This window comes from Leguminivora glycinivorella, chromosome Z, assembly GCF_023078275.1.
Source record: "Leguminivora glycinivorella isolate SPB_JAAS2020 chromosome Z, LegGlyc_1.1, whole genome shotgun sequence".
NCBI classification, from domain to species: Eukaryota; Metazoa; Arthropoda; class Insecta; order Lepidoptera; family Tortricidae; genus Leguminivora; species Leguminivora glycinivorella.
In genome coordinates this window covers 40,491,588-40,507,770 of record NC_062998.1, presented here as the reverse complement: position 1 = coordinate 40,507,770, position 16,183 = coordinate 40,491,588, and the positions used below count along the sequence as shown (strand labels likewise).

The following is a 16,183-nucleotide window of genomic DNA, read 5'->3' as shown; positions in this document are numbered from 1 at the left end:
GCACTTGTTATCAAAGCATTTAATACCATGGATCTCATTAGTTCTTTGATTTCTGATAACCGGTGGGATCAAAGCAATAGGCTATACTTCTTAAACTGACCAACATTTGTTCAGCGACTTTTAAAAATTAGTTGCGGTTTGGGGTGCATTGGGGTAATTTCTAAGCACAGAAATGCTCGGGTAATGTCGAATGGGAATCTTGATATGATGGAAATTACCGATTCACCCTATAACATTTAGATTTTTATCGCTCTTGAAAATTTTTCCTAAGAGGTAAATGTATTGTGAATTTTGTTAAGTCTAAAGCGTGACACGTGAAAGACAACGTCAGTGACAACAATAATGGTGTAGAGTACAGAAATTATGTAGAAGCTAATAAGTATTTATAAACCGGCAGAAATAAGGTTAGATTCGTGGCGTCTTTACTTATATTAACAATTTTCGGCTTCGCCTCAAATTATTACCCATATTGCATAAAAATACTATAAAAAATTTCGTTGGTAAACTTCGAAGATAAGGGGGGGGGGGCTTAGGACGATACGGGAGGGGCAATTCTCCATACAAACGCTCTATACTATTTCCTCCCTGGTTTTTGAAGATGGAGGAATGATTTTTTCAACACAGATTGTTATTATTTTTACCTGTGTCGGACCGTTTTAATCCAAAAACGGTCTTTTTCATTATGGCGCAAAAAAAGGCTATGAAATATTACAGGAAAAATTAAATCGTGTCTGTATCTTGGAAACTTTTTTTTAATAAAAAAACCTTTCGGATTTTAATTTTCAATTTAATTACCCTTCGTTTTATTTAATTATCGTTCTACAAATTGACACGAGATTTTACGTAATAAATAGCGATTTCACCGAGAGATGGCGCTATACCTATACTTTTAGTCGTCTTTAGAGTTAAATGAGAAACATGAGATTATTTTAACTATTGAAAGTTTGTACGGATACGGAATCCTCGGTAGGCGAGTCCGACTCGCACTTGGCCGGTTTTTACTTTTTTTAATCTGTTTGAGGTAACCTTTTAAACGGTGACATTCAAATTCCGCGCCTAACTTTTTTTTAAATCTGTTTGAGGTAACGTTGTAACCGGTGACATTTACCGCATACTCTGGCAAAAAAAGTAGAATTTAATAGGGGGCGCCACCATCTATGTAAAACGTTTTGAATGTTTTTTTTTAGACGATGACGTTGTCCTAAGTATTATTTATTCTGTGGCGTTGTGTCAGAATTTGACGTTTAGAAACAAATGACTCGAGCATTGCGGTCTCAAGTCTGCAATGTTCTATGAAGTTCCATTACATATCATCCTCACTCAACGAACCAGATACATAGTACTTCCCGACCTAATTTGAAGTACGTATTACGTATTGACAACATTTCTTTGCAAAACACTGATTTAAACTTGCACGATTTTTACACATAATTTATAATTGCAAACGGGACTTAATCGCGTATAATTTATGTTTTTAACACGGACCTCCGACGTTTCGAGGACGGCATTGTGCCCGTGGTCTCGGAGTAGACGTCGGCGGTAGGGTTGCAAAAAAACGGTTTTTTTTCTGGCTTGAAAAAAAACATGAAAAAAAACCGTGAAAAAAAAACAGTTTTTTTTTCTGGAGTATGTTTTTTTCTAAAGTACGAAATCTCAAAATTTGAAAGTAGTTAATACTTTTATACGGTTTTTTAGACTTAATGTTAAATATTAAACGAATTTAATCAAATAACTTTAATTTCTGGTCTTATAAAAGTAACATTTACGAAATCTGTAGTTGGTAGTTATCACTTTTTACTGTTGGCAACACCACCGCCTCTCCACGCTACACGCAGCATCGGGGATTCCCCAATAAACGTTTGTATACTGAATGTTAATTGAATTAAATTTTACGTTATTGTTATTGAAACACGTTACAACTCACGAAAAACCGTTATTGTCGTATTATTTGTTCATCTGAAAAAAAAACCATATTTAGAAAAAAAACCAAGGTGCTCGGTTTTTTTTTCATGTTTTTTTTTTCACAATTCTGAAAAAAAACATTTGGTTTTTTTTCTATTTACAATCCTAGTCGGCGGACAGTGTTAAAAACATAATAATACGCGATTTAGGGTCGGTTGCACCAAACCATCTGTCGCCGTTAAAGAGTTCGTTAAATTTTATTGTATGGGAAGTTCCATAGACGTGTGCTCCGTGACGATGATGTGTCTGTCAAATGTGGTTGATGCAACTGGCCCTAAGTCCCGTTTGCAATTTTAAATATTTCATTGCAAGTATGAGAAATAGTTATTTGTTATACAAGGGGGCAAAGTTGTATTTTAACGTCGAATGTGGAATTGAAAAACGAGCAAGTGAAAGGATTCTATAGTTGAACCACGAGCGAAGCGAGTGGTTCGAGAATAGAATCCTGAACATGCGAGTTTTTTAACACACGAGAAGTAAAATACATTTGCACCCGAGTGTAACACAAAACTTTTACCCTCACTATAGCGAGGAAACTGCAACGCAAAAAAATGCGTTTATCACTGCTTCCCACTTCCAGTAGTTCCACAGGTGGTAAATCAAAATAATTAATTACTAGATTCACCTACTTTTATCAACTTTAAAGCAGTTCATTTGACTTTATTCAAGGTCAAATTACTTTACCCACTAGTGGATAAAATGCGTTTTTACCCGCTGGTATTAAAGGACAAAACACGTGTTTCCGAGCTAGTGAGGGGAAAAATACTTTTCATCACACTCACTCGTAATAGTACATTACGTTTTTCAGTACAGGGTACTTTTATATATTCTGTGGTACATATGGCCATCCGAAGTTTCAACCTGGCATATAATGAACCACTTCTCGCACTAGTGCGTAAAAAAAACCATCTGTACTGGAAACGGTGTTATTACATGCCTGCATACTGATAATGAGCTATTTCACCGCCCTAGGGCGGTTAAGTGAATACCTGGGTGGGGCCTTCCACGACCTGTCAAAAATTACATGATGGCGGACGAATATCCGGAATGTCAGCTCAGGTATTTCAATACATTTAGTTTAAAATTAGATTATTACTTCGCAAGTGTGGTGAAACACATTGTGTATATTACGGGCGGCTAGCAAACTCGAAATGAAATGAAATGAAATGAAATGAAATATTTATTTTCCAAGTAGGCATATTACAATGCGCTTATGAACGTCAAATAAAACTACGCCGGCTCTAACCCTACGCCTCAGCCTCGAGAAGATTTCAGTCCCCCCTCAGTTGGAGGAGGGTATCCACTATGGGACCGGCAAGAAACTCGGCGGGCCACTTCTTTTCAAAACATTACATCTTATATTTAACATGCATTAAAAAAAAAAAAAAACAAGATACAATTTAATAAGCAAAAGTATTCATAAAAAAAAAATATTAACACAAGAAATTATACAAAGTACAAAGCTATTATGATTATTAATAAGAGATGTTAGAGATGTATAGAGTCTCTAAGTGTCAAAGTACATCTAAAAAAAATTATACATGAAGAAAAAAACCGAATAACTAAAATAACTTTAGAGTTGTAAAAGACTCTTGTTGTCTTAAGCAAAGGAAAAAAAAAAATATATGTATACTTAATCTACTTTTTTCCTTGGAGATGTATATGGTCTCCAAGAGTCAGAAAGAAAAATAAACAAACAAGGACCGAACAGAGTGCCTCAACGTAATCTCATTCAAAATTAATGTTACATAGAATAGCATAGCCCCTATTAGCCGAAACAGACCGGTCTTCACAAACAGCACCCGTTCACGAATATGGCGCGCATCTCAGCCATCGCCTCCCTCAACCTTCATTCGGGAAGGTGGCGACCCGATCAACGACGTCACCGTAAGCAAAGACTTTTTAGCGAGCATGACATGTTCAAGCTGTCCGGGCTGTATTAAATATTCCAATAATAAGTGAATACGGTATACCTAGATGTAAGACACAACATTCCGTGCTTGTATGTTACATAGTTTAAATTGACTTAATTGAAAACAAGATCTTGGGAGATGTAAAAGGTCCCCACAGTCAATTATAATTAATGGGATATAATAAAAAATAAAAATTTGGAGGTGTAAAGGTTCTCCAAGTGTCAAAAGAACTAGAAATAGAAAAAAAAAATGCGTATGAAATACAAATTTCACGTCAAGAGACTGTTAAGCTAGCAATCTCCAACTAATTCTACAGAATACATAACTAGTATGTACTCAACAAGTCAATATATATATATACCAAATTATAATTATACAACTAGTTTTTTAAAGGTGCGCGGGGCCCGAGGGCCCCGCGGTGTTCTTTTTTTGTTTTGCTTTTGTGCTTTGCTTTATGTTTTTTTGCTTTTGCTTTTGCTTTTTGTTTTTGAGCTATGCTTATGCTTTTTGTTTTTGAGCTATGCTTTTTTGTTTTTTTGCTTTGCTTGTTTGATTAATTGCTTGGGAGCACTCTCTGCCCGCAGCTCGGCCTGCGGCCTCGCGTGCTTGGGAGCCTGTCAGACACGCTCCGGGCCTTCGGCCCTCCGCGTAGTTACTGTGGGGGTTGTGGGGAAGTTGGAGCTTAAACACGACCCAATAGTAAAAGTGTCTTGAGAAGCTCACGACGGGCCTACGGCCTGCGGCCTCCGGCCCGTCGTTTCGCTTCTCTAAGACACTTTTACTATTGGGTCGTGTTTAAGCTCCAACTTCCCGGACCGCCGGCGAGCCGATCAGGGACGCTCCGGGCCTTCGGCCCTACGCGGAGCTCGGCCTTCGGCCTTCGCTGGGTTTCGAAGCTCCGCGTCGGGCCTTTGGCCCGCCGCTTCGCTTATTTAGATACTTTTTGTTATTGTTTTCTTGGGAGCACAGTCTGCACGCAGCTCGGCCTGCGGCCTTCGCGTGCTTGGGAGCACTCTGCCCGCAGCTCGGCCTGCGGCCTTCGCGTGCTTGGGAGCCTCTCAGACACGCTCCGGCCTTCGGCCCTCCGCGTAGTTACTGTGGGGATTGTGGGGAAGTTGGAGCTTAAACACGACCCAATAGTAAAAGTGTCTTGAGAAGCTCACGACGGGCCTACGGCCTGCGGCCTCCGGCCCGTCGTTTCGCTTCTCTAAGACACTTTTACTATTGGGTCGTGTTTAAGCTCCAACTTCCCGGACCGCCGGCGAGCCGATCAGGGACGCTCCGGGCCTTCGGCCCTACGCGGAGCTCGGCCTTCGGCCTTCGCTGGGTTTCGAAGCTCCGCGTCGGGCCTTTGGCCCGCCGCTTCGCTTATTTAGATACTTTTTGTTATTGTTTTCTTGGGAGCACAGTCTGCACGCAGCTCGGCCTGCGGCCTTCGCGTGCTTGGGAGCACTCTGCCCGCAGCTCGGCCTGCGGCCTTCGCGTACTTGGGAGCCTGTCAGACACGCTCCGGCCTTCGGCCCTCCGCGTAGTTACTGTGGGGATTGTAGGATTTGTAGGGAAGTTGGACCTCTGGCCTGCGGCCTCCGGCCCGCCGCGTCGCTTTTTAGACACTTTTACTTATATTTTCTTGCTTGGGAGCACTGTCTGTACGCAGGTCGGAACTTGGACCGGAGCAATGACCGTCGGGCTGTAGAACGCTCCCTCAGGCTGGTAGGGAAATTTGACTTTGTCCCCTCTCGCCGCCGTTTTTGACTTTTCCAAAAATTTTTTTTTCTCATTTCTATTTTTGGCCCCCGCTCTTACCACGTACCAAATTTGAACGCGCTCGGACCGAAAATAAAAAAAAAAATTTCAAAGTCGGCCATTTTGAAATTTTGTAAATGCCATTCGATGGACCTCAGATAACTGTACAACATTAGTTTAAGCACTATTAACCTTTTTCCTACCTACCTTGATTATCGTTCTGCTTGGGAGCACAGTCTGTACGCAGCTCGGCCTGCGGCCTTCGCGTGCTTGGGAGCACTCTGCCCGCAGCTCGGCCTGCGGCCTTCGCGTGCTTGGAAGCCTCTCAGGCACGCTCCGCGTAGTTACTGTGAGATTTGTAGGTAAGTTGGAGCTTAAACACGACCCAATATTAAAAGTGCGGCCTGCGGCCTCCGGCCCGTCGTTTCGCTTCTCTAAGACACTTTTACTATTGGGTCGTGTTTAAACTCCAACTTCCCGGTCCGCCGGCGAGCCGATCAGGGACGCTCCGGGCCTTCGGCCCTACGCGGAGCTCGGCCTTCGGCCTTCGCTGGGTTTCGAAGCTCCGCGTCGGGCCTTTGGCCCGCCGCTTCGCTTATTTAGATACTTTTTGTTATTGTTTTCTTGGGAGCACAGTCTGCACGCAGCTCGGCCTGCGGCCTTCGCGTGCTTGGGAGCACTCTGCCCGCAGCTCGGCCTGCGGCCTTCGCGTACTTGGGAGCCTGTCAGACACGCTCCGGCCTTCGGCCCTCCGCGTAGTTGCTGTGGGGATTGTAGGATTTGTAGGGAAGTTGGACCTCCGGCCCGCCGCGTCGCTTTTTAGACACTTTTACTTATATTTTCTTGCTTGGGAGCACTGTCTGTACGCAGCTCGGAACTTGGACCGGAGCAATGACCGTCGGGCTGTAGAACGCTCCCTCAGGCTGGTAGGGAAATTTGACTTTGTCCCCTCTCGCCGCCGTTTTTGACTTTTCCAAAAATTTTTTTTCTCATTTCTATTTTTGGCCCCCGCTCTTACCACGTGCCAAATTTGAACGCGCTCGGACCGAAAAAAAAAAAAAAAATTTTTCAAAGTCGGCCATTTTGAAATTTTGTAAATGCCATTCGATGGACCTCAGATAACTGTACAACATTAGTTTAAGCACTATTAACCTTTTTCCTACCGTTACGGAGCTATGGGGATTTAAAAAAACCTCCATACAAACTGGTAGGGAAATTTGACTTTGTCCCCTCTCGCCACCGTTTTTGACTTTTCCAAATTTTTTTTTTCTCATTTCTATTTTTGGCCCCCGTTCTTACCACGTGCCAAATTTGAACGCGCTCGGACCGAAAATAAAAAAAAAAATTTCAAAGTCGGCCATTTTGAAATTTTGTAAATGCCATTCGATGGACCTCAGATAACTGTACAACATTAGTTCAAGCACTATTAACCTTTTCCCTACCGTTACGGAGCTATGGGGATTAAAAAAAAGACCTCCATACAAATTTCAATTGGCCTTCAAAGGGCGCCATTTTGAATTTTTCAAAATTTTCTTTTTGTATACTAATCTTAGGGTGGCTGTCCACCCGTGTGCAAAATTTCAGCGCGCTCGGACCATTTTGAAATTTTTCAAAAAAAAAAGTCGGCCATTTTGATTTTTTTTTAATGCCATTCGATGGACCTCGGGTTACTGTATAACATTTGTTTGAGCACTTTTCACTTCTTTGTACCGTTACGGAGCTATGGTAATTAAAAGAAAAACCTCCACTCAAATTTCAATTAGCCCTCAAAGGCCGCCATTTTGAATTTTTCAAAATTTTCTTTTTGAATATAAATCTTGGGGCCACCTTCCACCCGTGTGCCAAATCTCAGCGCGCTAGGACCATTTTGAAAATTTTCAAAAAAAAAAGTCGGCCATTTTGATTTTTTTTTAATGCAACTTTTTTCTACTCGGATACCTGTATGACATTTGGTCGAGCACCCCCCGGCTATCTCTTACGGTTTAAAAGTTGCCATACAAAATAAAAGTGGCCAGTTTTCCCACATTTGTAGCACTTTTCAATTTTTTTTTATTTCATTCGAATCAAGGCCACTTGGAGATTCTATGACCAAAATTTGAGCTCTCCACGACAAACTTGAAAAATCGTCAAAAAAAAAAAGTCGGCCATTTTGAAAAAAAAATGGCGGCGTCAAAAACTGCCCAGGGTCCTCTATGACATTTGGTCCAACACTCCCCGGCTAACTCCAGCCGTTTGGCCAGGCCGTCCAACATTTTTTTACCCGGAACCGGTAGACCGACCGTCTGATCTATCCGGGGTCGCAGGACCAAACTCTATACGACCACACCAAACACTGCCACCTTCAAATCCCCCTTCTGCCTATTTTTTGAAAAATGTCAGTCGGGTTGTAGCTTTATATTATATAGATAGATAATAAGGATCAATAATTTAAACAGCCAGTAGCAACAGCGCCTTAAGCATGACACAATGTCTCCCCGGGACACTGCTAGCAAAACTATGACAGATTTTGAGCCTGGATAGTCGGCCATGGTGTAGTATCTCCCAGGTAATCATCAATTTTGTAGTACCCCTTTTTGAGAAGTGCACTTTTTATGTACTTCTTGAATGAAGTAAAGGGCAGATCCCATGCCTCTAAGGGTACCTTATTATAAAATGTTACACAGTTTCCCAGGAACGATTTCTTCACTTTCTGTAGACGAAACTTGGAAACCGCTAGCTTATGTTTGTTCCGTGTATTATAACTATGAATATCTGACAGTTTCTTAAAGGACTCTATATTCTTATGAGTATACATTATCACATCTAGTATGTATTGTGAAGCTACTGTAAGGATGTCTATCTCCTTAAAGCGTTCCTTCAGTGAGTCACGTGACGCCATGTTGTAGATAGATCGTATTGCCCGTTTCTGGAGAACGAAGATGGTTTGAATATCTGCTGCTTTTCCCCAGGCCAATATGCCGTAAGACATAACACTATGAAAGTAACTGAAATAAACTAGGCGAGCTGTCTCCACATCAGTTAATTGCCTAATTCTCCTTACGGCATACGCGGCAGAGCTCAACCTTTTTGCTAGGGCAGATATATGAGGATCCCATTGCAGATTGCAATCTAAAGTAAGACCAAGAAAGAGCGTATTCTCGACAAGGTCCAGGTTTTCGCCATTCAGCGTGATGGTAGTATCTGTCTTCCTTACATTGGGTAAAGAGAATTTAACACATTTCGTCTTCTTGGCATTAAGGAGCAAGTTATTTGCTGTAAACCATTCTAGTACCTCCTTCAAAGTTTCATTCACATGGCTATAGTCACTCAGTTGCCTATCAACTTTGAAAATTAGTGAAGTATCATCAGCAAATAAGACTATCTCACATTTGTTCTTTACAAGACATGGCAAATCATTTATATACACAAGGAAAAGAAAAGGTCCCAGAATAGAACCCTGTGGTACTCCAAGCTTTACAGTTGTACCGTTAGATTCAGTACCATTTACAACCACTTTCTGGGTCCTTTCGTTTAAGTAAGATTCAACAAGCTGTAAAGCTTTAGAGGATAGACCGTAGTGCTTCAGCTTGTGTAGTAGTGTGTCGTGCTCCACACAATCGAAAGCTTTGGAGAGATCGCAGAAAATACCGATAGCATCTAACGAGAGTTCCCAGGCATCGTATATGTGCTTGATTAGCACAGAGGCAGCATCTGTCGTCGAACGACCTCGTGTAAAACCAAATTGCTGATGCTGAAGTAATCCATTCGTGTTAAAATGTCGAAGCAACTGGTTCAATATAATTTTCTCAAACACTTTGCTGAGAACGGGAAGTATGGAAATTGGTCTAAAATTTCCAAGGTCATCCTTGCTGCCTGATTTAAACAGAGGAATAACCTTACTATACTTCATCAGATTGGGAAACACACATTCCCTAACACAAGCGTTAAACACATCGGCTAGATAAGGTGCCACGACGTCAATAATTGAATACACGACTTTCACAGATATCCCCCAAATGTCCTCACTGTTTTTAACTTTTAAGGACTTGAAAGTTTTAATAATCTCTTCGGGGTCAGTAAATTGGAAATATAATTCCATGCTGCATTTCTTAACATTGTAATTGTCCAAGTAGAGACCTGCCTTAACTACAGAGGAGTTTAAATTCCGTGTAGTATCAGTGGCTATATTGGTGAAAAAGTGTTGAAAGGCGCCAGCAACATCGTCGTCTGCAGACAATACTTGGTCTTGAACTTTTAGTGTGTAATGGCCATCACGGGGTTTCGTCTTCCCGGTTTCAGCGTTTATCATATTCCAGGTAGCTTTTATTTTATTGTCTGCCGACCTGACCTTCTTGCTTAAGAATGCAGACTTAGCCGCGGCGCAAACTTTCTTAAACACTTTTGAATACCTCCTTACATATTCAGTAAAATTTTCATCATGGTTAAAATTCCTCATTTCATACAGGTCAGAGTTATTAAAGCCCTCCGCCTTCGGCGTCGTGCTTCAAACAGCCTCTCGTTCATAATCCTCTACTTTCTGCCACTTTAACCCTAATAATAGGGCAGGGGGCATATATTTACCACCATAGTTTAGACCACAGCGCGGACACTCGCGATGAAATATATAAAAGAGGCGCGTTCCTGGCACGCAGTCTAAGCTCGTGTAGGTGAACGCGTACTATGATTGTATGAGTGAAATATGACAGGGTGGGCGGCCTTTTCAGCGGGGAGCGGGAGTGGCCATACTGTACGATAGTACTCTTTATTATACTGTGGTTTAGACTTTATTTGACAATTTGACAGAATTCAAATTAGACTAATTTCCGAAATTCTTCTGCCCTATTAAGGGTACAACAACACAATGTACGTACTATACTGTCACACAATATTTAATAGATATTATGGGTACATAGCTCACTATTTAAACAGAACGGGATTGTGAAAACCTGGCCATAAGATAGTATATAATATTACTAATAGATAGGTATACCATAAATTAAATATAACAAGATCATACCATCCCATACATTAAAATGCGACCGCCTACGAACGCGCTTACACTCCACCACACATAGATGGCGCCACAAAAATGCCTTGTTGCCACCGATTATTTGTAGATTGGCATTAAGTGTCAATTCCGAGCCGTAAATCTATGTGAAAAGTGACACTTAACGCCATCTACAAGTATAATCGAAAGCTACAAGACATTTTTTTTGTGGCGCCATCTATGTATCGTGGAGTGTAAGCGCGGTCTTAGGTGGTCGCATTAATGTATGGGATGGTATGATCTTGTTATATTTAATTTATGGGTATACCGACATTCGAAGCAAATTAATGCACTCGTTACAAATGAGCTCCTGCCGCCCACCATACAAAAATTTGCTAGGTAATTTACGAACCTTGTATATCATATTGAGTTTAGTTTCATTTGTTGGAATTTATTTTAAAGATACTTTATTTACTCACATGATACATGAAAAAATCATTGCTCTAATATGTACATTGGGCGGCCAGAGGTTAAACGGTTATAAATATTCTTATGAGATGAGGTATTTGTATTAAAAGGTATTTTAAGGTGGTTTGTATACAGAATGGGTTAGGTTAAGAAAAAAAATTCCGTTCGCAGTTCGCACCATCATCAGCGTTCCACAGCACCAAATGGAAAACCACTGTTCTGGAAATCTGGACGTAAGTGCATGCTGTTCTTATAAAAATACCAAAGTCACTATAAGTGTGCCGTTCAGAATTGAGGAGTTCCGTTCTGACCATCATCAGCAGTTCTACTGCACCAAATGTCACTGTTTCGTACGTAAATGCATGCTGTTCCTTTAAAAACACAAAAATCACCATATATATGCCTTTCAGATTTGAGGAGTTCCCTCGATTTCTGCAGGACCCCATCATCATAACTGGGTTTTGAGAAAAATGGGACCAATCTGTATGCATATACGTTCAAACAAAAGTAACGACGGAGATATCGTGGAACAAACATTAAAAAAAACATACAGACGAATTGAGAACCACCTTCCTTGAGAGATTTGGGGCGGTGGTTAAAAATAAACTTCAAGGTAAAGGTTGCTGGTGCTGATTGTCAATAGAAATCGTGTTTTTCTTTAATTCCTTTAAATTGAAGGAAAGGTTAAGGGTTCTTTAGGTCATATACAATTCCTAATAAATATTATTTAATTTGACATGTGCCGTCAGACACTTGGCACATGTAAATTTTTATGTTATCCTTAAGGTTGTCTCACGCTTGTTGATTCGTTGATTATACAGTAGGTATGTATCTGAACGAAAAGACAACACTTAAACCCGTTAACGATTAGATCATACTGAGTAATTTCTGCTATGGGACCAAGACTGAAATCGCGAAAAAAATATTGAAGCTCCCATAGAAAAAATCAGCTTCACACGACCAAAATATAAGAAACAGACAATTTTTTTTGGAAATTCGGGGTTGGTCCCTTAGTAAAAGTCGCTCAGTATGATCTAAACGTTAACGGGTTTAAGTGTTGGCTTTTCATTCAGATACATGCTGTATACGAAAACTAATAAATACTAATTTAATAAAAATCTACATATATACGTATACATATACTAGGTATGGCGATTTGTCGAACGAATTCAAAGGAAATAAAAAACACGGTGTTTAGCTGTCTTAATTGCACGTTTATGCCCGGGATAACGTAGCAAAATGTACCTATTAGGCTAAACGACTTGTTTGTTAGGTTAGGTTACTATGCTTAAGGGTCACTTGCGCCACCGAAAATGGAGATGTGCCGATGTTTCGGGGTGCAAGTTACCCTTAGTATCGTTGTTTTGCAAACCCAATATTATCAAGAAGTAACGATAAAAATACGACACCAAGCAAATATACTTCTGGCGTCGAGTGATGGTCCCTGTAGAAGTCCCATCAAGAATCATTTACGTGGGCTTTTATTTATTGCCTATGTAGGCCCGTATTTTTATGTAATATACCGTAATTTAAGGTTGCATTCCCTATTAAGTGAATCTGATAAACTCCAAAAAACCTCAGTTGCCTTTTTCAGTTTACCTTTACCGTCCTTAGAAACCAAAATTAGAACAAATCACCAAACAAACAAACTAACGAAGCCACCAGATGACAAGACTATAAAAATAATAATCAAGGAGGGAGCTATGTATTTTGTTTAGATCCCTTAAAAGCTACGCAACTCCAATAACAAACAAGGGGCACTGTGACTTGTTAGTACACCATTTGTGGGTAAATATAGTGAATACGACACGTCCAATACGATATCATTCAATTTTACTGCTTTAGACGCGACCCCCGATAACCCGGGCTAACTATCGACCAGCCTCTCCTAGAAGTCGTCCACACACGATTCTACTAATGAAAGGTTATAAAGTGATTAAAGTAAATGATCATCTGCCACATAACACCGCTTTGACATTCTTACTAACACAACTTACTAAATACCTAGTTTACTTTTCCTTAAACGGCAAGACAGTACTTCATCTCTGATCATGATTCGATTTAGAGCCATGAAAATCTCAAAATATTAATTGATTGATTGAACGAGCTCACAGGTCACGGACAGCTCAATAATAGGCGCCTTATGAATTATCGAAAACTAGAAAATACTCCATCATATTATACATATGTACCTACGAATTACTCAACTATCGTAATGACATCGATCTCATTTGAGTGGGCATTAATAATTGTTGTTACAGAGCTGATAAGATGAATATGGGTTCAATATAACAAAATTCACACTAGAGGGAAATTTACTGAGACGTCGAGACAGTAGTCTGTTGATAGAAGTACGTAATTGTTTACTGTGGCGGAGCCAATAGATGCATTTGTTCTCTGGGAGAGTATGGGCATACAAAGGACGAGATCACGAGAGTGGTGTGGGGTGTGGGGCACCACCAGACCGCGGCCGGCCGCCAACCCTGGCGAGGGCGCCGCCCACTGCTTTGATAACGAGTTGATCCTCATCGTTGTTGTCCTCTTCTTATCAGAAACCTGTTGTTTACTCATACGTCTCACGCGGTGTTTTGGATCGAATGACATGAACACACATCTTAATTATTTTTTTACTAAATTACACACAGGTTCGTACGACACGAATTGTGATAAATTGATGTTGGAAAAGTAAAAGCCCGATTAATTATATCAAACCAAACTTGCCTTAGATTGTCATTATTCAGTTTCAGTTTTGTGATAGAGAGGCCTAGTTCTCGAAAACTGTGGTCTGCAATATCCGGCAGCTGCGAATGGGATATGTCCAATCCGATTTTTGTTTCTGGGCTGAATTTATTGGTGAGGGCTTTCGCGATTTCTTCGTAAGCTTGTATCCGGTGGCAGAGGACGAGGATGGCACCGGTGTTGGAGTCCTCGCGGCGGCAGGTGCACGGGGAGATCTCGCGGCGCATGGCGCAGTGCAGGCTGGCCCCGGCGCCGAGCTGGCCGGCCAGCGCGCACAGGAGCGTGGCCGCGAGCACGTGCTTCTGCGCGACCATCGTGCGTACCGTGCGGGGCTGATCGCGCTACTGCCGCCGCGAAACTCCGACGTCCCGACCGAGCGCTCAAACAAAACACCCCGCGCCACTCTGCTTGCTCGAGTCGAGTGGGTGCCAGTACGAGTGGCCGCGGAAATCGAACTTTACAATTAGCTTCCGATAAGTTCATATTTATATATCTGCACAAAGGAAAGTTTTCTAACAAGGCACCAGAGAACAACTGGGACCGATATACACCTTAGGGTCCAGATTCCAATGGACAATTTTTTTTGTTATCCCAGGGTTTTTTGCTGTCTAATACTTCGAATATATTGAACCATAATATTGCTATGTGTATTTTTAAATTTATATATTACTAGCTTTTGCCCGCGGCTTCGCTCGCATTAGAAAGAGACAAAAAGTAGCCTATATCACCCTCCATCCCTTCAACTACCCCCACTTAAAAAATCATGGCAATTCGTAGCTCCGTTTTGCCGTGAAAGACGGACAAACAAACAGACACACACACTTTCCCATTTATAATATTAGTATGGATAAACATAAAAAACTTTACTTCCTGAAATATGTTATGTTAAATATGTAGTATTTCATATCAAACCCACAAAAAGCGTAATTTTCCGCTACGAATATATCGCGTGTCCCACTTATGGTTACGCTAAAAAAATAAGTTCAAACTTGCAATTTATCAACATATTTCAATAGATATTTAATATGTAGGTATACAGGTAGTTTTTGAAGCTCCAGTACCATTCGTACCAAAAACTAAAAAGGTACAAAGGAAATCCGTACGGTGCCACTCTCGCTCTGTCCGTCTGTCACATTGCTAAATATCTCTAGAACCACTCAAGCTCTTGATTTAAATTAAAATAGCCATAAATAACGCTAACCCAAACGAATCGGGAGTGTTACAATTTGGTACTTACCTACGTTTATATTTCTATGAACTATGGAAAATGCCAAATAAGAAGATAGCACGAAGTCTAGATATACACGGTGTAACATGAGGGAACCGAAAGATTTTAACTACGCATTTCTGAAGGCAAAATAAAGATAAATGTTATACGACGTCAAGCAAATTTCGCCAAAAAAAATGTTTTTTTTTTTTAATTTTTTGGATGTATTTTCACGTAAAAAGTAAATGTTATTCGCAAAATTGACACTTAAAATAATAATTTGTATTTTTTTTCTAAAAAAATACTTTTTTGCAATGCGTTATTAGTCATTTTTGACATCTATCAACGAGGATAGTTAGATTATGTCCGATAACGGCATTATCGCCATCAAAATAGCGTTTCTTTCTGAGAAATAATAAGTAATTTTTATTTTTTTAAATGCCTATAACTCTGAAAGTAGGCGAAATCCAGAAAAGTTTATATGACATTTTACTCTTCTAATATGATGAAGATATAGAATACGCTGTTAAAATTATTCGGTTTCCTCATGTTACATTGTGCACTTAATCAAATTTTTAATTTTTAAATATTTGTGGAAAATAAAATGAGAAAAATGTGACAAAATAATATAAAAAAAAAACCGCCGCTTTTGGGGTTCTGGTGAAACTTGCGATTGTTGGATTATGTAGAAATGAGTATTTTTTAAACTGTTTTAAAATCATTGATTATTTGATGGAAACACAAATGAATATGTGTACGTATACCGTTAAGGTTTAAGCCTCAAATTCCTCATAAATCCGATATCCGATTATAAGAAATCGAGCTTGACAAAATTTTATCAGAAAACTCAATATGCTTAACAAACATAACAAAGAGAACAAATCTCTTAACAAATAAATGTCACTGTTCTGAGCGTAAATCCATGCTATTCTTATAAAATTATGCTATTCTTATAAAATTTATTTAGGTATATATGTATATAGTTCCTTTTTATTTCACTACTTAACTGTTTTATGACCCTGCACCAACATGATCTCTCGGTTTAGCCCATGGATGACTGGTAGAGATAACTGGTAGAGATGAATAAAGTTTAAATAAATAAAAATACCAAAGTCACTATAAGTGTGCCGTTCAGATTTAAGGAGTTCCGTCCTGGGCATCATCAGCAGTTCCACTGCACCA

At 40.2% G+C, this 16,183-nt stretch overlaps 1 protein-coding gene across 2 annotated transcripts in view; it reads right to left on the bottom strand.

The window, feature by feature from the left end:
• LOC125240809 (leucine-rich repeat-containing G-protein coupled receptor 4) overlaps nt 1-14,213 on the bottom strand; it is a 41,519-nt gene extending 27,306 nt beyond the window's left edge. For both annotated transcript variants that reach the window (XM_048148927.1, XM_048148928.1), the window contains exon 1: nt 13,777-14,213. In XM_048148927.1, the coding sequence (XP_048004884.1) occupies nt 13,777-14,108 (332 nt within the window). In that variant the 5' untranslated portion in view covers nt 14,109-14,213. The remainder of the gene's footprint in view (nt 1-13,776) is intronic.
• Nucleotides 14,214-16,183: the final 1,970 nt, after the last annotated feature.